Below are 22,322 nucleotides of genomic sequence, written 5' to 3' on the forward strand. Positions count from 1 at the left end.
TCCGGTTTCCTCCCACATCCCAAAAACATGCATTAATTGGAGACTCTAAATTGCCCGTAGGCATGACTGTGTGTGCGAATGGTTGTTTGTTTGTATGTGCCCTGCGATTGGCTGGCAACCAGTTCAGAGTGTAACCCGCCTCCTGCCCGATGACAGCTGGGATAGGCTCCAGCACGCCCACGACCCTAGTGAGGAGAAGCGGCTCAGAAAATGGATGGATGTTAAACTGTTAAAAATAGTGTTTGAGTGAGTTTATTTATTCTTTTATGCTGCTCTGTGCACTAATCAGTTTCAATCTGGGCGGCAAGGTGAGTGACTGGTTAGAGCGTCTCCCTCACAGTTCTGAGGTGCGGGGTTCAATCCCCGTCCCCGCCTGTGTGGCGTTTGCATGTTCTCCCCGTGCCTGCGTGGGTTTTCTCCGGGCACACAGGTTTCCTCCCACATTCCAAAAACAGGCATGGTAGGTTAATTGCCAACTCTAAATCGTCCTGTAGGTGTAAATATGAGTTTGAATGGTTGTTTGTTTGTATGTGCCCTGCGATTGGCTGGCAACCAGTTCAGGGTGTACCCCGCCTCCTGCCCGATGATAGCTGGGATAGGCTCCAGCACGCCCGCGACCCTAGTGAGGAGAAGCGGCTCAGAAAATGGATGGATGGATGAGTTTCAATCTGCTGTTAAAATATTTTAAAAAGCCAAAAGCCAAAAGCCACATGTTGCTACAACAGGTATGTTAAATTGACATCAAGAGGGAAGACTAAAAACTGACTATAACAAAGTATTGCTGAAGTTCAGGTTTCACTTAGGATAAAGGACGTCAAGTGTGTCAGCTGTTATCACGTGTGGTAATATCATAATATAGTTGTTTAACTGCGTGTACAGTATATTAAAGGACAAAGAAAACGTTGATGGGGCAGGGCAAGAAAACTCTTTTGCAAGTTGTATAAGCAGTACATACACAATTCATGATGTATTAATTATAAAATAGTTGAGACAGAGATGTATCACCTGAATTTATCCATGAGCTAGTTTAGGCGTGTATGATTTATAAAATGTGAAGATTATCTCATCAGACACAGGCCTACTGCAGCTTGCAATTAATTTAAAGCACACAAAGCTACAGTATACCAGTAGAAATGTTCACCCAAGTTGGTGGAACAAGTAAGAGAAGAGAAACTGACAATAATAATGGTCTTTCTGAGTAATACAAGACTGATCAAAAGTGCATTTTTTTCAAGCCATTGGAAAAGTTGGGATTTTGTGGGGAACACTTGAATATTCACATATTGTCCTGCTACCTTTTTTATTTACACATTTTGTTCTGTATAGAATACACAAAACAACAGAATCAGTCATTAATTGGACATTAAACACAATGAGCGGTGCAGCCTTGTGGCAGGTTGTTGTCGACATTAAATGGGTTAAGGAGCTGGAATGTGTCAGCTAATGGCACTTGAAGATGCTGTTTCATCAATCAAAGGGTACACGTACTGTAGATGGATTTCCCCACTTACGCCTGCTAAAGTGCTATTCACATGAGCAGCATTTGCTCGCTGCGGTTTGTGCTGCCCTATGGGGGGCACAAGCCAGTGCAAACTGTAGGCCGGTCACAAGCCCTAGATAAATGCAGAGGGTTGCGTCAGGAAGGGTATTCGGCTTAAAACTTTGCCAAACAAATATGAGCATTCATCTAAAGAATTCCATACCGGATCGGTCACGGTCCAGGTTAACAACGTCCGCCACCGGCGCCGTCGACGTGCAGGGCGCCAGTGGACATTCAGCTACTGTGGGTCGAAGTCGAAGAAGAAGAAGAGGTGGAAAGCGGGTTCTTCGGCAGAAAGAGAAGAGGAAAGCACAGAGGCTAGAACTGATTGTGGGGGCTTTGAATGTTGGTACTATGATGGGAAAATCTCGGGAGTTGGTTAAGATGATGATTAGGAGAAAGGTTGATATATTGTGTGTCCAGGAGACCAGGTGGAAAGGCAGTAAGGCTAGAAGTTTAGGGGCAGGGTTTAAATTATTTTACCATGGTGTAGTTGGGAATAGAAATGGAGTAAGGGTTATTTTAAAGAAAGAGTTAGCTGAGAATGTCTTGGAGGTGAAAAGAGTATCAGATCGAGTGTGGAGGCTGAAACTTGAAATTGAGGGTGTCATGTATAATGTGATTAGCGGCTATGCCCCACAGGTAGGATGTGATTTAGAGGTGAAAGAGAAATTCTGGAAGGAGCTAGACAAAGTAGTTCTGAGCATCCTAGACAGAGAGAGAGTTGTGATTGGTGCAGATTGTAATGAACATGTTGGTGAAGGAAACAGGGGTGATGAAGAAGTGATGGGTAAGTATGGCATCCAGTTAAGGAACTTGGAGGGACAGATGGTTGTAGACTTTGAAAAAGGATGCAAATGGCTGTGGTGTACACTTTTTTCCAGAAGAGGCAGGAGCATAGGGTGACCTACAAGAGCAGAGGTAGAAGCACGCAGGTGCATTACATCATCTGCAGACGATGTAATCTGAAGGAGGTTACCGACTGTAGGGGAGAGTGTGGCTCGACAGCATAGGATGGTGGTGTGTAAGATGACTCTGGTGGTGGGGAGGAAGATTAAGAAGACAAAGGCAGAGCAGAGAACCATGTGGTGGAAGCTGAGAAAGGAAGAGTGTTGTGCGGCTTTTCAGGAAAGCTGCGACAGGCTCTCGGTGGACAGGAGGAGTTTCCAGAAGACTGGACCACTGCAGCCAAGGTGATCAGCGAAACAGGCAGGAGAGTACTTGGTGTATCTTCTGGCAGGAAAGGAGAGAAACATACTTGGTGGTGGAATCTCACAGTACAAGAAATCATACTCACAAATAGGTTAGCTAAGAAGAAGTGGGACACTGAGAGGACCGAGGAGAGGAGAAAGTAATACATTGAGATGCGACACAGGGCAAAGGTAGAGGTGGCAAAGGCCAAACAAGAGGCATATGATGACATGGATGGCAGGTTGGACACTGAAGAAGGAGAAAAAAATCTATATAGGTTGGCCTGACAGAGGGATAGAGATGGGAAGGACGTGCAGCAGGTTAGGGTGATTAAGGATAGAGATAGGAATGTGTTGACTGGTGCCAGTAGTGTGCTGGACAGATGGAAATAATACTTTGAGGAGGTGATGAACTATGGTACTGCATGCGGAAGTCTGGAAGTATGTTAGAATAATACAGGACATATACGAGGCCAGCAGAACATGGTGAGGTGTGCTGTAGGTGTGACAGACGAATTTAAGGTGGATGTGGGACTGCATCAGGGATCAGCCCTGAGCCCCTTCCTGTTTGCAGTGGTTATGGATTGGCTGACAGATGAGGTTAGACTGGAATCCCCGTGGACCATGATGTTTGCGGATGACATTGTGATCTGCAGTGAAAGCAGGGAGCAGGTGGAGGAACAGTTAGAAAGATGGAGTCATGCACTGGAAAGGAGAGGAATGACGATTAGCCAAAGTAAGACAGAAAATATGTGCATGAAATGAGAATGGTGGAGGGGGAAGATTGAGGCTAAAGGGAGAAGAGATAGCGAGGGTGTGGAGGACTTCAAATACTTGGGGTCAACAGTCAGAGCAATGGTGATTGTGGTCTGGAAGTGAAGAAACAGGTCCAAGCAGGTTGGAATGGGTTGAGGAAGGTCTCAGTTGTGTTATGTGACAGAAGAGTCTGCTAGGATGAAGGGCAAAGTTTATAAAACAGTGGTGAGGCCAGCCATTATGTACGGATTAGAGACAGTGGCACTGAAGAGACAACAGGAAGCAGAGCTGGAGGTGGCGGAAATGAAGATCCTCACAAGGGTCGCGGGAGTGCTGGAGCCTATCCCAGCTATAATCGGGCAGGAGGCGGGGTACACCCTGAACTGGTTGCCAGCCAATCGCAGGGCACATAGAAACAAACGACCATTCGTGCACACATTCACACCTACGGGCAATTTAGAGTCTTCAATTAACCTACCATGCATGTTTTGGGGATGTGGGAGGAAACCGGAGTGCCCGGAGAAAACCCACGCAGGCACGGGGAGAAGATACAAACTCCACATAGGCTGGGCTGGGAATTTAACCCAGGGTCCTCAGAAGTGTGAGGCAGACACTCTAACCAGTCGCCCACCGTGCCGCCTAGTTTTTATACAGTCCAAAAAAATGTGTAAAAGCTTATTTAGTATTACGGGAACTAAGTGAAGTGTAACGTGACATTGCTCCTAAGGGATCCACTGATGCTACTGGAGGTTTAATTGGATATATGCAAATTTGGTAGGAGGTGATAGTAAGAGGATTAAAGTGCATTGCAGACTTTGAAGGTGTGTATACATACATGACACACACTAACATCTTTTCCCCAAGAGAAATGACATGCAGTGACACCCTTGATTTCCTAGTGACTCAACTGATGAAATAACAATTTCTGAAGCTGACCCTTTATTCAGTTCCTCACAAAAAATGCAATTGTTTTATATGTTTGCGTATTTCTGTGTACTGTACGTGTTTTACTGTGTTAAGAATGACTGCTGTGAAAAAGGACATGAAAACAACTTAGTGGTGGGCCAAAATTTGTGCACCATGTATTGATGAATGAAATCGGTTATTGGAAATGTTATCCAAGAGGTGACATACAATATGTGGTCAGTTAAGGTTGTAGAGGTTTTATATACATCGATATTAAATCATCTGGGGGAAGAAATCAAATTTCACGGAGGAGGCGGAGTGAGGAACTGCAGTGCAAAGTCAGCATCTCATTTGTATTCTGACCATAATGTATTCCCATTTTCCCTCTTCTTCTCTCTGAGCAGCATTGCACAACAACACCTCATTTACTTACATAGAAAATTCATTAATTCAAGACGACGTATGAAAGATGTTTGTGTTCTTAAGAACAAATTGCTACCACAAATGCATTTTTCAATAACCTTTCTTTAAGCAAAGTATGTTTTCGTAGAAATGCTCTACAAAATACTGAATCAGTGATTCTACAGTTGTATACCATTATAAGATAATTAATTACCATCATCATGTTTAAATACATGAATTTTATATCTAAGTATAAAAAACACTTTATAAGAACAGGTGAATCAGGCCTATTACTGTATTCTTCAATCCAATTTATGTATCTGAGATAATGTGACTGACTGTGACTGTATTTTGTCACAAAAACTCAATAATGCCAGGTCGGCATTGCAAATGAGAATCTGTTCTCAGTTGCCTGACCTGGAAAAAAATAAATACACAAAATAATAATTTCCCATCCTTTTATAGTGGTTAGGGTTAGGGCATATTTTGGTCACAGAGTTACTTTCCACAGAAAAATTCTTACAAGAGGCTCACATTACTGTGGCTTTTGGTTTCCATACTATAGCGTAGAAAGTGACATAAATCAATCAGAAGCCTGCAAGGTGAGCACATACTGGCAGTGGCACAACTCGAGACTTCCTGTGGAACGACAATAATTCTTTATTGAGGTTTCTGATTTGACACTTCATAGTCTCCGGCCCAATCTGACAAGCTGTTTGATTACCAATGCATTTTACAGAAGCGTATTTCCAAAAATAAATCTTTAGTTACTGTGACAGTATCAGAGTATACACTATTAACACACTTGAGAGAGGAGTGGCTACTCTCGATGCTTTCAAGGAGCCTGCAGAATAATAATTGAAAAGCCATAGGCAAAACGCAAAGCTCCACTCACATGGTGGATGTAAAGCCACAAGACAGAAATGAAGGGGATATAATAGTGTGAGGTGAAGTCAGTGTCAACGAGAGAAAGGAAGAAGAAGAGATTAGAACATCCTAGTGAGAGACTATGGTGCCATCCATGCAAAGAGGTGACAGGGAGTCTCACTGAAGGCATTAACACAGATGCTGTTGTGTCTTCAGATTATTTTATGACATTACTTCATGTCCTTATGTGTAGGCTACTTTATGTCCCCAGACATAAAGCCGCTTCCTCGCTCCATGCTCTCATCCACCACGTCTCACTTGCAATGGTGGTCAGGTTAATTAACCATTCTTGCTCTTTGAGCGAATGCCCCGAGCAAATGTGACAGCCATCTAAAATACTATGCAGATTGCCCCCCCCCCTCCCCCCCACTCCCACACACACGCACACACCTTCAGTCACTGTGCAACCTTTTGCCGCTGTGACCAAACAGCAATGATGTCATCACCACTCTGTTATTGAGAGGCTTCTTCCTCACTTATTCATGTTACGGCTGCTGCTGTGTATTTACAAGGGTTTGTGCTGCTCCCCTCATGACAAATCAACACCCAAGATAATGCTTTCAGAAATAGTGCACTCAGGCAATGCAGTATGCAAATTCATCCATCCATATTCTATACCGCTTTTCCTATTCAGGGTTGCAGGGAGCTGGAGCCTATTACTGCTGACATTGGGCAAAAGGCAGAGTGCAGCCTGGACTGCTTTCCAATCAATCACCTGGCACATATAAAGACAGTCAACCACACCTTCACGGAAGGCAAGAGAATCACTAAACTGGGAGTAACGACAGTATATGTACATGTTCAACTTATTTGCCCGTAGCATCATCATGGAAATTTGGATTTCATGTTTCGATTAGCAAATATTGTGTGATGCAACCACTTGGGTTGTCTTCTCTAACGTATCAACCACACTGATTGGTTGCCATACTCTACCATTAGTCAGTCTATTGAAGTGCAGTCTGAGTCAGAGTCTGAGTCACATTTCAAGGATAAGAATGTAAACAAGCCTAACCAACGGAGCCACTGACGGGTGTGAGTGACTGTATCTTAAGGACGGTATTGATATATACAGCAGGCGACTGCTGCTTTACTACTACTTACTTTATCTTGTGAGAGACAAGGCTTTACTGTGTCACATGCAATATCTACAGTTTATTAGTATGCTCACAATGAGCACATTTTTCAGCTATCATTGTTATTTATACGATAAAATTGTTTTAACCTGCTATTTTTACATTGGTTTAAATATGAATACAATGTTAATGATAGTATTTCATTTCTTGCACATGAATGTTGAATACAATACACCCCTATGGTGCGCATGCAGCACCGTAGGGTTTATTGTTTGGCCTCAAGAGCATTATGTACTGTGGGCATGAAACAAAGAGATGCACCATGCTGGGTAGAAATTTGACCCAAAAAAATAATTTTAGTCCCGAAAGATTTAAGTTCATCAGTAAATAATTTTAGTCCCGAAAGATTTAAGTTTTCTATAATGGAATAATGCGCTAATTTTAAACTAATTTCCATTTAATTCAGATTCATGCAAAACTGACTGCCATGTCTAAATGATCCAGTTAGTCATCATGACTTTTGAAGTGTCCAAACATTCACCATGTTCAAATATTTATACAAAAATTACACATATTTATACAAAAAACATCAATCCTCCATGGATCCAGTTTCCTCTCACATTCCCTAACCATGCTTGTTAGGTTAATTGAAAAGTGTGTGATTTGTTGTCTATAAAATATGTATAATACCGTATCTGTAATATTTATAATGTATGCCTGCGACTGACACAGGCGACCACTCGAGGGTGATCCCCCGCCTCTTGTCCAAAGTTATGTAAGATAGGCTGCAGTTCACCTGTGACCCAGACCACGGTAAGCAGTGGAAAATGGTTGGCTTGACTTCACCATCTTATCTCTCAGGCTAGTTCAGCGAGAATGGTGGTTAATCTTTCTGTTGTAGAAAATGTACAAATATCAATGAGCAGTATAGTGAGCCTATTCCCAATGCATGGGTGAAATAGCTAGGAGTAGGAAATGTAAATAGATTTGAGCCTGAGGGAATCTGTGGGAGCACAACCAACATAACGACAAGTCAATTTAATAGCACGTGGGCGAGTAGGAATAAGGAATTGAGAGACATGTACAAATATTACTCATTAAGTCATGCAAAATGGATTTTCAAATATTGCCCATAACTGGGCAATTTAGAAATGCCATAAATGCAAGTGGGATGTACCGTATACATACACTAAAAATACATCCCTAAGAAGAAAGATTGATAAATCTACTTGGCTTCAATTTCACCCCCCCATTATATCTTCCCTTAGGCTGCACATTGTATTTCCTGATGAATAGAGTACAACATCAGCTCGAGACAAATGCGACACTGCCTGCATCTATAAATGTATATTTACTAACAAGCTATCAACTGTGTGTCTCTAAAGCAGCATCTGCTGAAGAACAAACACAGGACATTAGCAGTTACGATTTAACAACCCCAACCACGGCATATGTTTCTTTGGCAATTACTTTCCCTCTCCACTGTTCAAGTGGCCCAATTCCAATATTTTTCATCCCATGTGGAGTCAGACATTCGAAAATGCAGCTTTGTTGTTTTAATAAACTCTTGCACAGGAGTCATTTTGTCAGAATAAAATAAGAACTAGTACTCCATGCAGTTAGGACTGCACAAAAATATTAATAATCAAATAATTAATCAATAATTTGGTTTCATCATTAGAGTCAAAAGGGTGTCGATAGAAATGTCCACCCCCTAGAATCATGACAACACCCCTCTGTTACTCATACTCAATGAACAAACTGATGATAAACAAATACAACACACTGGCCGACTGGTTAGAGCGTTAGCCTCACAGTTCTGAGGACCCGGGTTCAATCCCCGGCCCCGCCTGTGTAGAGTTTGCGTGTTCTCCCCTGTGCCTGTGTGGGTTTTCTCCGGGCACTCCGGTTTCCTCCCACATTCCAAAAACATGCATTAATTGGAGACTCTAAATTGCCCGCAGGTGTGACTGTGTGTGCAACTGGTTGTTTGTTTGTATGTGCCCTGCAATTGGCTGGCAACCAGTTCAAGGGTGTACCCCGCCTCCTGCCCGATGACAGCTGGGATAGGCTCCAGCATGCCCCCGACCCTAGTGAGGAGAAGCGGCTCAGAAAATGGATGGATGGATGGATAGAAAACACTATTTATTTGAATATGACTGCAGAGTGAGCGATGATGTAAACACACATTTCTTTCCAAAAACACATCTGCTATAAAACAAAAATTAATAATTTTCGGTGCCTAGACCACAAAATAAGGAAAGTGTGTTCACTTCTACAGTATGTCATAGCTCCCTGATGCCACTCTGTTTCTTAGTGTAATTGTTTGGCCATTTGTGCATGCAGGTTTTCTAAGGTGATCAGTAAATGTAAGCACAGTCATATTGTATGTCGGTCGATTTAAAGTGGATTTTTTTTTTTAATTGGATCAAGCACTAAATTGGATAATTCAAGCATCAAAAATCAAGCTTTGTTAGACCTCATGCAATTCTATCACCTGATATCATAGTGTTCCCAATGGAGTTGCACTGCTATAAATCAATAGATCATGACACCAATTACTGAGGTAAATAATACTGCGGCCAGCCGTAGCATTCCCACGGAAGCATATTTTCCACTTTGTGCATCTCCCGACTCTGTCCCTTATGAAAGCACCATTTCCTCCTGGCCTGATATTTAAGCTCAAAGGGCAGCCCAACTCATTAATGCCATTGCCTCTTCTCAACAGCAGTGGATACTTTGCTCACTAACAAGCACACATTATCATCAGCCTGTCTTCACCGGCTTCCCACCGCCCACAGAAAATCAAATATTGCACACAGGCGTTTTCCCGAAGGTGGAGAAATTCTTTAGGATCACAGACCAGCTGGTTGCCTGAACTCCCCACCTCGCATGTGTGACAATCGATCAAGTCTTGCATTTTAAGATAAAACCCATGAACTGCCTGTCAACTTGGAAGAAGTGTTGTGCATTTGTGTTCACATGTGTGGACCCGATGACAAGCAACAAGCCTGTCATCACTCTGCAGTCAGTGAGTGGCAGCAGGGAGGAGTTGCACAAACTGCAGTGATGCTGTCAAGCCCTCAGGCAAAAATCCTCTTCGCAGGAAGTAAGAATTATGAACACTGGCATAGGGTGCATGTGGGACTCTATCAGTGTGTGACCAACGAAAAAACACAGTGATTGCGATGTTGATTACTTTCACAGAACACTGAGTCAATAATGAAGAAATTTACTATCCATCCATCCATTTTCCATAGCGCTTATCCTCACTAGGGTCACCGGCGTGCTGGAGCCTATCCCAGCTTTCTGCAGGCAAAAGGCAGGATACACCCCACACTGGTCGCTAGCCAATCGCCAGGCACATATAAACAAACAACCATGCACACTCACACTCACACCTACGGGCAATTTAGAGTCTTTCTGCATTTTTTTGGAATGTGGGAGGAAAGCCTAAGGGTGCACTGTAAGAGGACTATGTGTAATCGCAGAGATCCACGCGTGAGTGGAACATAAATGTGGAGGAGATCAGTAATTCACAGCAGTGATTCTTAAACTGTGGTAGTAGTACCACTAGTGGTGCGCAGGCTCCCTCTAGTCATACATGAAAGAATCCCTGGATTAAATCACTTTAAATTACTTTTTTAAAATGTATTACAGGACATTTGTCAGTTTAGTTGTATTTAACTTTACTATACATTTGTATTTAAAGCTTTTAGAACAGTTTGTTTTAAAATTATTTTTATTAGATAATATTTAACTTACATAAGCAAAACATTTATAGATAACATAATACATCAACATTTTGTTAAAATTAATATGGTTTCTGTTTGATAGTTACTCTTTTGTGTTGTTTTCAAGACTGCTTGATTGCTCACATTTGTTTTGTATTTCAGTGTCTTGTCCATGGTGGCTGTGCACTTCGTTTTACATAATGCTACAGTGGCATACAATAATTAATACAATTTAAAAAAAAAATCAAATTAAACAACCCCATTTTTTGATGAAGACTAAGGCCTACTACGCTACTTTATTTTAATTTTGGTCATCATGGTGGTACTTCGAAAGTTGTTGTTGTTTTTGGTACTGGTGTAGGACAACTGTATGTTTCCATATTTGTAGGGACAGTTTGGTGAAGACCCCGACAACCTCATCAAACACTGCGGGAAGAACGAGTAAGATTATGAGCAAAACAGGACCTCACAAATTGAGAAAAATTCACACACACTCCATAATCTTGTTTCTTCTCTCTTTATTTCACTCTTCTTCCCAGAAAAGTGGAAACCGTTATAGCATATGAGGCGAGACGAATTTGGCCATACTTTTTAATTCCTGTAAATTGTGTTCCGATAATATTGCCCATCCAGTACCTTCTTTCGCATCTGACTATGTCTATGCATTTTACTGCTATCCATTTGTATGCACTATGGTGGCCTAAAACTCCACAAAAATCTGAGCAAAGGAAATACCCTAAATATTTCGAGTTGCTGCTCTAATTAACATAAACGGGGGTGATCAATACATACCCATGCAGCTCTTTGACAGAAACAGAGATCTTGAGGTCGTGTCCAAGCACATAGAGAGCTGTGAGGATGTCGGCCCACTGCACCATCTCACCCAGCGGGCCCCCTTTCAGCACCTTAGGGCTGAACACATCACCAGACTCCTCTGTCAGAAATCCCACGTGGACAAGAATCTGTATTCAAAGGGATGGTCAAGAGTGAGCCCAGGAAAGGATAGTGAAGCAGACTACAGCTAGTATTTGTTGCTGCACGTTGCGTGGCTGCATTTTTGTGGAACATCTTATTGCAAGTTCTTCTCGCCAGTATTTTAGGATTTTTCTGTCTCGACGACATGTCCTCCTCCGTGGGGAGGAACTGATGTTTTCACATACTTGATGCTTCGTAGGATTCCCAGACAACCTACTGCTGTGAATACAGCAATGTCAGATATAAAATGTTACTTTGACTCTAATGAAAGTGATAGAGCCAAATAGACAAATTCATGCATGTTGAACCTCCCCCCCAAAACATCTTGGCATTAAGACTGGGGACTGTTGTAAAATTGTAACTTTTGGATATTTACCTTTTTTGCAGTGCCCAAAGATATTTTTAAATTCAAATAACTGACTATTCATGAGTCATGACTGACTTCAACTTTAGAATTGTGTGACAATTTTATAATCTGCCACTCTGCATGTGTGCAATTCTTTTACCAGAACCCACCCAATACAATAAACATTTTAAATTGTTTCTTCTCTCTTTATTTCACTCTTCTTCACAGAAAAGTGGAAACCGTACATGGTTTGATAACAATTTCAGCAAAATGGGATCGAGGGAGAGTTTCTTCTATGCCAAAATGCAGAAAAAAAAATGGTTGTTGGATATTACAAACAGAAAGTGGTCTTTTGGTGTAGTATGTCTGTTTTTTTTTTTTTTTTTTTTTTGTACAATTACCATATGTTCATTTTTCCTGGCACAATGGAGCATGTGACAAGCACTTCGGCCTTACAGTTGAGAGATACGGGGATGAAAACTCAACTCAGCCTTACTGTGTGAAGTTTCAATGTGGGTTATCTCCGGGTACTCCATGGTCTCTTTCATTGCAGACCACGGCTATGAATATGGTTGTTTATCTATGTGTGGACTGTGATATACTGCTGAACAGTCCAGGGTTTACCGCATATGTCAGTCGGCAGGAAGAAGCTCAAGGTCACGAGTAAGTCTGAACAGGATAAGCGGTAGAAAATCAATGGATGGATATAAATTTTGTTTCTAACAATCTTTAAAAAACACACATCTCTCTCGTCCCAAATCATATAATCTAATTAGTATACCTTATGTACACTAGAATTGCAAAACACACGGAACATGGAGATATTTATTAACAAAAAAGAAAATACATAATGTACTTGCAACCACTCTTCCCTTTTTCCCCTACACACCCATCCCCAGACAACCATGCATTTTTCAGTTTCACAACAATGTTGTCAAAACACTTCCTGTTCACAGTTTTGCAAATGTAATAGAAATTTAATATACATAGCAAGCCAGAAAGTTTGTATCTTGTTGGTGGATCGCCATTGGTTGTTTTGTTGCCTACCCTGAACACAAGTGAGGATGTCCTCTTTTTTTCACAGACAACCGTTTCTAGTGTTCACAAATAAAATTGTTGTTTCTTTTCTATAACAAACATCCATTTATCTATCCATTAATTTTCTCCTGCTTTTCAAGGTTATGTGTGAGCTGGATCCTATCCCTGCTGACTTTTGGCTTGATCTTTTTTATTTTTTATTTTTCTTTATTTTAGACTCGCTACGTTGGTCACGAGTCAATCCAAGGGCACGTATCGACAACCAGTGACATTTATATGTGGGAGGAAACTGGAGTACCCAGAGAAAACCTACACCAACACAAGGACAAAATGTCCACACAAAAAGGTCAGAGCCGAGATTTGTATTATTTTAATCACATACGTGCTGCTCGATTCGAAACAGCGTCATATAAGTGGCCCCCTTCACACTACACATACCCTTGAAACACAATTAGAATTTTTTTTGGGTTTTGTCAAGTCTTTGGGAGGACTAGACCACTATTATTTAAAAAAAAGTTATGTGCCAGTTCCAGAACAGTGGTACCTTTCAAACAATTCAACTGAGGCCAAGGGGGTTCAAAGGCAGTGACTTATCTTTAGAGGGTATTCACCGAAACACTACTGCGGAGCTGTTAGAGGTAAAAGTTCAGCCAAGCCAATCAATGCCCACTCTCCTACTCTTACTCCAGTATTCAAATCTGTGACTACATAAATTGCCATTCACTGATACAATTAAGGAAAGGGAACTTTATTCCCACAAAATGTCACAGCAGTTTTGGTCCAGGCAATTCATAGACAAGGACGTGGTCAGAACTACCTAAGTGTTTGTTTAGACAGTATTAAGACACTTCACCGAAACCAAATGAGGCACTTTAAGTCTCGTGTCATCTGCTCATGGAACCGCTTGTGTGCAGATGCATATTTATGTGTGCAAATTCTCCACGCTCACCCGCTTCTCGTCCCTCCAGTGGCTGCGCAGCTTGTCATCCAGCCGTCGAGCAGCAGAAGGCCCACTGTGCTGCCAGCCTGCGTATGCGTCTCTTCATGAAGTTGAGAGACTCCTTTCCGGTGCCCACCTGCTCCAGCAGAGCGCCTGTGTCAAACCGGAAAACAGCCTGGAGGACATGAGCCATTGTTAGTATTGAAACTCCTGATTTGTTTTTTTTACACGCCAGCATTTCATTTCTTCAAGCTAATCGTGAGCCACATTATCATCATACAAAAAGCATTAGGGATTATTGCTTAGCCTTATCGACTGCAGACAATGGGAGATTTTCAAACTATATTAGGCACAGAAAGACATTTGTGTCAATTTGCAGCTATCCATCGACCAACACCAGCGTGTGTATAAATCATAAGTGTAAAGGCAAGTTTAAAGGCAGCAAAATTGTATTGGCCACAGCATTTGGGACACCAGCACAAAATCCACTTGATGCACCAAAGCAAATCATTTCCATGTTTTTATTTTTTTTATCTTGGATGTTAGATTGTCTATTTTCTTTGGACCTGATGCAGATTTGATACTTATCCAATTGGTATAGTTTGATTGGTTGGGTTCAGTTCTTTAGTTCAAGCGTTGTTCTAGTAAAAATTTGTAACTAAATGACGTGTTGTGAGGTAATTATGGATCACACTGATTGATGTATAGTCATTAGCCACAACATTAGATACACCAGCACATTCCAGTTAGATAAAATACAAGAAATGTATCATAAATGTATTTACTAAGATAATGACAAATGTGTTTGTTGTAGATGAGCAAATTGGAATCCCCAAATGGTTTTTTAATCCTTGCTGGGCTGTATAGGTTGTAAAAACAGCTGTCAGCATGATGCAATGCAGTGGTACACCTCTGCAAACTACAAACAATAATAATGATTGCTAATTTAATACATCTCAGACATTGTTAATCAAAACTGAGCATTGTTATCTTTGTAGAGGAATAATTTCAATACAGCTTTTCTGCTGAATATCAGAAAAAAAAAGTGCATTTTACTATCGCCCACATATACGCCTACACTTTGACAATGAAGTTACATTTAATCTGAAGAGCAACTGGTGTAAGGCACATCCACATGCAGTACCCAAAGGATTCCTCTCAGTGAGTTCAGCCTGCAAATACAGTAGTGTGCAAAAAGGAGGGCTGCAGACTGACTCCACATTAGAATTCATCGTGGAGGCGACACAATGCTCTGGGGACAAGCCTTTATGCAAGGGGGTAGGCTAAACAAGGAGCTGGACCTATAGCAATCATTGCACATGAAATGCATCATTTGGTACTCGTGAGAATGGCGATTAAATGACCGGAGGCTATAGACACCAAGGGAATGACAGGTAGTGCTTTGTGGAAAGATGATGTGTTGCATATTCAGCATGTCAGGATGTTATTGATCATAAATTAAAACTATGGATTGATTTAAGAAGTGATAAATGCTCAGCTTGACCTCAATAAGTTAAAAGCACGCTGCAAAACAGGCACAGGTCCAAATGTACAAAGGTAGGAGAGCCGCTTGATGTTTAGTATTCTGCTCTACTTAGTTTTGCTTGTCATTTTGAAATATTTGCTCCTGACAGCTCTCACACTGGCAGCCCTACTCCCAATTATTTATGCTTTCCAAGACAAAGATCTTTGCAGGGGTAATATGTTTTATCCCTGTATATCCAACAGCGGTCCTTTGTTGCATACTTGTTTCCGGGGTTGAGGCCTCAAGGTGGGCGTAGCAGTCTGGTTCCTCCAGGCTAGTGGGGGACAGAACCACTCCACCTCACTCAGATAGATGAGAAAGGAGCAGTCCGAGCCATCAACTCCATAAAAAGCGTAGCACGGGTCAGAGGTCCAACGGACACGCATCCACTGGAACACACACACACACACACACAACCATATTTCAAGACTCAAATGTCAGACTGTAGTTTTGATTGAAAACTGTCACAAGCTTTGGGATGTGAAGAAAACAACAACACAAAGGCAAATATTCAACTTCTCAGTGAATACAGGGTTGATTTACACAGCATGGTTCAAGTGACACAATTCCCATGTTTTGGGGCACACGTTTTCCGATGTAAGTGCAGCCTAAATGGAAAGATCTGATATACAGCGTCAATGCGAGCTTGACCTCATTAAAATACAGTGTTCCCTCGTAATATTGTGGTTCACCTATAATAATAATAATAATGCATTACACTTATATAGCACTTTTCTAGACACTCAAAGACACTTTACAATTTCAAACATTATTTATTCACTCCCCAGTCACACCTGGTGCTGGTAAGGTACTTGTGTACCACATCTGCCCTGATTAAATATGGTCTAGAAATGCCAGTCGGTCATTAAATAAGGAAAATAATTGTCGACAGTGGCCAGTGAAGCAATGTGTTTTCATTTTTGTACTTTGTGTTATTACTTACTTCTGTGTTGTCATTGCCCGGACGAGTTATTTACATGCAGTTTGAGAATCTGGGATTTTGTTGTTGTTGTTTCATGTGGTCCGTCAGTGTAAATACAGTTATAATGGATATGCGACTCTAGAAATGTACGTGGAAATACACTGTAGAAAAAAATGTATACTGTCCACGTTTAGTGAGTGGTTCAAGAAGCTCATTATCACCTCTTGAAGAAGCTCATTATCACCTCATTATCACCTCAAGGTGGTATTGCAAGATGGACAAGCAGGTCGACCATTGACTCACTCTTCAGTAGTGTGAATGACAATTATGTACATATTTTTTAAAATAAAAAAATAGTAATCAAATTTAAGTCCCTAGTATTGTTTATGTATTTATACAATCGTACCTTGACTTACGAGTTTAATTCGTTCCATGACCAATCCCATAACTCATTTCACTTGTTTACTTACAATTTTTGTTTTTATTTAATTGAAATGTCACTGATCTATTCCAGTCCACCAAAAAACACCACAGTTATGTGTTTTAAAAAAAAGAAAAGTAGCACTACATTGTATAAAAACATAATAAAAGAGAGTTCTGGCCTGCAGCAGCTCTTTGCGTGTGTTCTTATTTTGTACTTGTACTGTGTTTGACTGTTCGTCCCATTCAATAAAAGTCTGAAAGTGCATTAGAGAATGTGGCTCTCCTTGCCCATATGTGAGGGCATTAACTCGTAAAACACATATGTTGGGGCACCCCTAAGTCAATGTACCACTGAAGTCGCAACTGCAATAAACATTTTGGCTTTTGTTGTAATATACACTGTATGTCTGTACTACAAGAGGTGTTTGTGAAAAGCTGCAATAAGTAGCTCCAGCCACAGGCTATATGGTACCGTTTGCCACTTAGAAATGCGCTCATCTTGACAACCCAGAACTCTGCGAGGAGTGTTGATCTCAGTTCGTATGACATTAAATCTCTGCTGCCCCGAGACGGACAGGACAATAAATGTGTTTTTCTGTGTGCAAAATAGTTTTGGAATCTAGACTGAAGGCAGACTTACATCCATCTTGCTGGGGCAGTCTGGATAATGAGGGTCTTTAGAAATGTCACACTGTCCGAATGTTCCTTCCTTAACTAGAGACAAGAAAAGTGGGTGGTTATCAGAGCTTGTACGCACACACATCTCTCTAGACTTCATTTCAGCCAGCGTCAAAGGATTTAAATGTGTGTTTTGCTTTTTGTGACTCTTTTATCTGAAAAGACTTTAAGAAAGGGAAAGTGAGAAGAAGCAACAAAGAAGAATATCCTACACAAGTTAATGTCAATGACACAGTGGATTGACGAGACAACGAGGAACACCTGGACAAGACACGAGTGGCTGGAGAGAGCCTATTGGTCGACACAAGGTAGGCGAGAACAGGTGGACAGAACAACCTAAAGAGCACACGACAAACATGGAACACAGGAAAACATGGAACAAAACTAAACACAACCCAAACCAAAACACAGACCATGACAGTTACTGGCTTTTTTTGTCTCGTTCCTAGCTGTCAGCCATAGGTGTTATCACCCAACTTTCTGTGACTTTTGGATCTTCTGTGACAGATGTTGCGCATTTGAGTTCTGTTTGACAAGAAGGAGCTTTGAATGAAGCTGTAGACTCTCTCTATTTAGCTTCTCCCACAGGCTAGCCGCCAACTGGCTAGATTCAACTATATACTTTTATGACATTTATTGTTAAAAAAAAACTACAACAAAATGTGTCTATAAGTGGCCAAAATAAGACATATGTTATCCCTTCTCATTTGTGTTAAAAGAGTGTTTAAAGAGTGTTTTATGTTCTTAACATTTCTAAATGTGCACGGTTAACTTCTCTTGATACTTGTGTGACAATTAATACTGTTAAATGTTACCATACTTAAAACATTGCCTGTACAGTGAATAAAGGTTTTATTATGGTGACAGTTTTGACTATGGAGCAAAGAGAGTTGAACCAGTGTCAATTCGTGTTTTTGTCACAGCACAATTTTGCATAGGTGTAAGTAATATTGTAGCCTATGATTGTATTACTTCTTCTTTTTCATCAATGACAAATTAAGTAATATGAGTAGGTACCAAGCTCATGCAAGTTATTGGCCTTACATGGCTCATGTGCTTAATGACCATGTCAGCTTTTATTATCCCTTAGCCGCTTTTGCAGTGTCCTCTTTTTTTCCCTGTTCCCTTTTCACTTAATTCACTCTATCTTTATCTCTCTGCACCTCCTTCTTTCTCCATCCATCATTCTCCTCAAATCCCTAGCACTAGTGAGCCCAATTAGAGGCGCAGTCGCAGCTTCTCCCCCATGCAGCACCTCATCAGTCATAAGGTCTGATTAGCATGACAGCAGCATGACTTAAAAAGAAACTTTGTGTAACACTGCATTTACCTCAAGATCATTTAAATGGTATCAGACATTATGACACATTAACGAGACAGCATGTTGGATTGTCGTCACAAAGAGCAACATGAATTAAAATCTGATTTTGCTTTGTATCCGATGCAGAAATTGAAAGTCACAGCTAATAATGGCTGACAGAGGCACATCACAATAGCTAGCTTCAAGGTCATTCATCATTATGATTTAAATATCCTGCTTTGGTAGAGTAGGGTTGTAACACTGGAGAATGTGTTGTGAGGATCACCTGAGTGCTTCCAAATGGGTCATAAATGAAGGGTTCACGATTTGAATGGGCATCGTGTCGTGAATAAGGCCTGTCATGTTCTCTGAGCTCAACCAGCAAGCGCAAGTTACTCATAAATTGTGCACCCAAGAACATTCAAACTTGACAGTTTGCCTTGTGCAGGCAGAGAGGAAAGTGTTTTTGAAATTGCATGGATTTGAAATGGATGGGTGGGATACATCTGAAGGGCTACAGCTGTATTTGACATTCTCATGGTGTGTGAGAGAGCAGGACAGGTGTGTGTATGGGTATGAGTGCATGCGTGCGTGTGTTCGTGCATGTGTGTGCGTGTGTGTCTGTGTTGGGGTTTCAATCTCACTTCTTTTGCTTGCAATGCTGCGCTGTAGAATCTGCTCCACCCTCCCTGCCATGTCCGACATGTTCTGGGCTATGGCCTGGATCCGCTCCACCAGACCTATTGGCTGAATTCTGATATACACGTGCAGGCACGCACGCACACACACACACACACACACACACAGACACACACACGCACAAACACACACACTCCCACACATAATATTCCAGGCAAAAAAAAATACATGCTAGAAATACTACTCCAAATACATTGGGCTTTATACTGATTATTTTCAACATTATAAATGAAATACGGTTTGCAATACACATTGGGATAATGAGTTGTGTTGAATCTGAGTTTATTGCATAGTTATCTATATTGCATTGAGTATCTGTGTAAAAAAAAAAAAAAAAAAAGCTTTCTGCCTGTTGCACATTTAGAAAAATCCCTTGCTGTTGTGTATAATACATGAATTGCATTAATTTAATGGTTTTGTTTTCAATTGGCACAGGGATCCAGATTCTAAGATGCACACGAGCACAGATGAGTGTATTTGCATTATTAAAGTGAGGATCTCAAAAGACATGCATAATTCTGTAATTAATAATACTTAAAACTAATTTGTCAAGCGTTTTAATTAGCAAATTACTTTTGGATTATTACAATACATTCCAAAAAGCAGAACTGGCTTTTGTGCATCTTGGCTTAGATGATGTAAAATGTGCTCTTACATTTTTAACTGGTGTAAAAGTGGGAGTACTAAAGTGATAATCAATACGTATCAGTATGTATTATTAAAGTACTGTATCCTTCCAATAGGAGGTGATTATGCAATTGAGTGCAAGGATGTAAGAAAGCAAAAGTAGATGTAAAAATCCATAGTTACTATTACCAGGGTGGAGGAGCGATGGAAATGGGCAGTACACAAAGAGGAGGGAGCAGCCATTACTCAAACCCATGAGTAGATTCAAGTATGAGAGGTCTGTTGCTGTGGCAACCACACTCAAATATGGGCTGGCAGCTCCAGCACTTCGTTAAAGACCAGTGCGCTTATTGTTGTCGTGGACTGTTTTGTGTTCACTTGCATTTATCTACATACAGTTAAGGCCCAAATTAAGCAGAGTTAAGTTACTTTTGTATTTGAAAAATGGGTATCATTCAGCAGGAAATGACACAAGAAGGTGGCAAAAAAATTTAAAGAAAATGTCAATAGAAAATTGTACATTTTACATTTACGCTTTAAAAATGTTTAATTATCCAGACTTTTTCTCAATACGCGAGCATCTAATGTTCTTAATGTATAGTTGATTACATTTGATGTTTCCATTACTTTATTGAGCCAAGGCGCATTTTTTACATTACGAAAACCTCATGGCATAACACCAAACATAAAAGTCACAAAAAGTATGTGTACTGAAATAATGATCTTGTCTCAATTGGCATAACACCAAACATAAAAGTCACAAAAAGTATGTGTACTGAAATAATGATCTTGTCTCAATTTACACACAAAAGACTTAAAATCTAGGCTTGATTAGTTCAACACTAAGCTATTATTCTGTCATACAAATGGGGTTGGGAATCATTGCTTTAGATCATACTAGATGTACTATATTTGATTTGTTTCAAATGGCTCACCTGAATAATTTTTGTTCGTTAACACACAAATAGTATTAGTACACTGTTAGACATTTCATCGGGTTTTTAGAGTTTTACTATAAACTTGAATTAAGTAACTTACTGACAACAGTGCCAAGTCAATGTTTCTATTCATGGTGGTGCTAATGAGTTACAGAATGTAACAGGGCTCTTTTATCCTGCAGAAGAAGTACACCAGATAACGCTTATCTTAGCTTCACTTAGCATACAGCAGAACTGACCGGGCTGTCACTATATTGCACACAAGCCGCAGTCAGGGTTTCATGAAAAAAAAAAAAGTGCAACATACATGTAACACGAGAGTTAAAGAAGACACGCTTTCAATGAACTACGGGTAACATAAACACACGATCGACGTTATGTTAATCCTTATTGTTCATGAACATTAAGGATTAACGTCTTTATTACGCAACAGTTCAACTTTTTATGCCACAATGCATGTTGGGAGCACACGGCTTCACAATGCTGCTGCATGCAAAATACAGTAACTCTCAGAGTGATGTCAACCAAAATCCCATGATGCAATGGAAACTGTAGTTAATTACTATAAAATTACTTTTAAGTATTTTATTGTAAGGTATGTGGTAAATAACAAAAATTTACAGGAATGTCTAACTGTGTATAGTAGACTATAAGGACATTGACACCCCATCCTTTCCCTACGGAATCAACTGTCATCACCCGATAGCTGCAGTAGCTTCTTAAAAAGCTGCCACTAAAGTAAAAACATTTGGTCCTGCAAGACAAGTACAACACTTGTACAGCTGAGACTAAACAGTAAAGGAGACATGCTCAGTGTACCTGTCAAGGACAGACGCAAGCTCGTCCAACTTGTGGTTTTCAGTGGTGTTACCCAGTCTAGACAGGGCATCCATCCGCTTCATAATGACTTCCAGCATGTCACTGATTTTCCTGAGCACACCGCGGGATTCTTGACCCCCAAATACTAAAAAGCAAAAAGCAAAAAATAAATAAATAAATCAATGGAAAAAAGGGAAAAAAAAGACCAAAGTAAGGATTTTATGTTTAATGACAATTAGTACCGTTAAAAGTCCAGTAATAGTTTGAAATAGGCAGTACCACCAAAATCAAATGCATGTTAGGGATTTAAATGAAATTAATGTTTTGATTACTGCATCTTAAGCACACCAAGGCCAATTTATTGTTTCTATCACTACTCTATTGTAAGCAATACAATGGAGTATTTATTTTTCCCAACTGTCCTTCATTACTAAATCAACAGCTCACTGGGAGCCTCTGTTCCAGCAGAGGGGGTGAAAAGGCAGAATCAGCAATTTATTCTGATAGTATTTGTTTTGTTTTCTTGCTCGACTCAAATAATTAATGACCCGATTGGTGGTCCAA

General features: G+C 40.5%; 1 protein-coding gene across 1 annotated transcript in view; it reads right to left on the reverse strand.

Moving 5' to 3' along the window:
• Nucleotides 1-22,322, reverse strand: part of LOC133415104 (alpha-1,6-mannosylglycoprotein 6-beta-N-acetylglucosaminyltransferase B-like) — a 53,705-nt gene that overhangs the window by 17,728 nt on the left and 13,655 nt on the right. The window contains 7 exon segments of the mRNA XM_061700931.1: nucleotides 11,321-11,490; nucleotides 13,837-13,890; nucleotides 13,892-14,002; nucleotides 15,574-15,741; nucleotides 17,338-17,411; nucleotides 19,320-19,429; nucleotides 21,759-21,903. Of these exon segments, the coding sequence (XP_061556915.1) occupies nucleotides 11,321-11,490; nucleotides 13,837-13,890; nucleotides 13,892-14,002; nucleotides 15,574-15,741; nucleotides 17,338-17,411; nucleotides 19,320-19,429; nucleotides 21,759-21,903 (832 nt within the window).

The sequence above is a fragment of the Phycodurus eques genome, chromosome 16, assembly GCF_024500275.1.
Source record: "Phycodurus eques isolate BA_2022a chromosome 16, UOR_Pequ_1.1, whole genome shotgun sequence".
NCBI classification, from domain to species: Eukaryota; Metazoa; Chordata; class Actinopteri; order Syngnathiformes; family Syngnathidae; genus Phycodurus; species Phycodurus eques.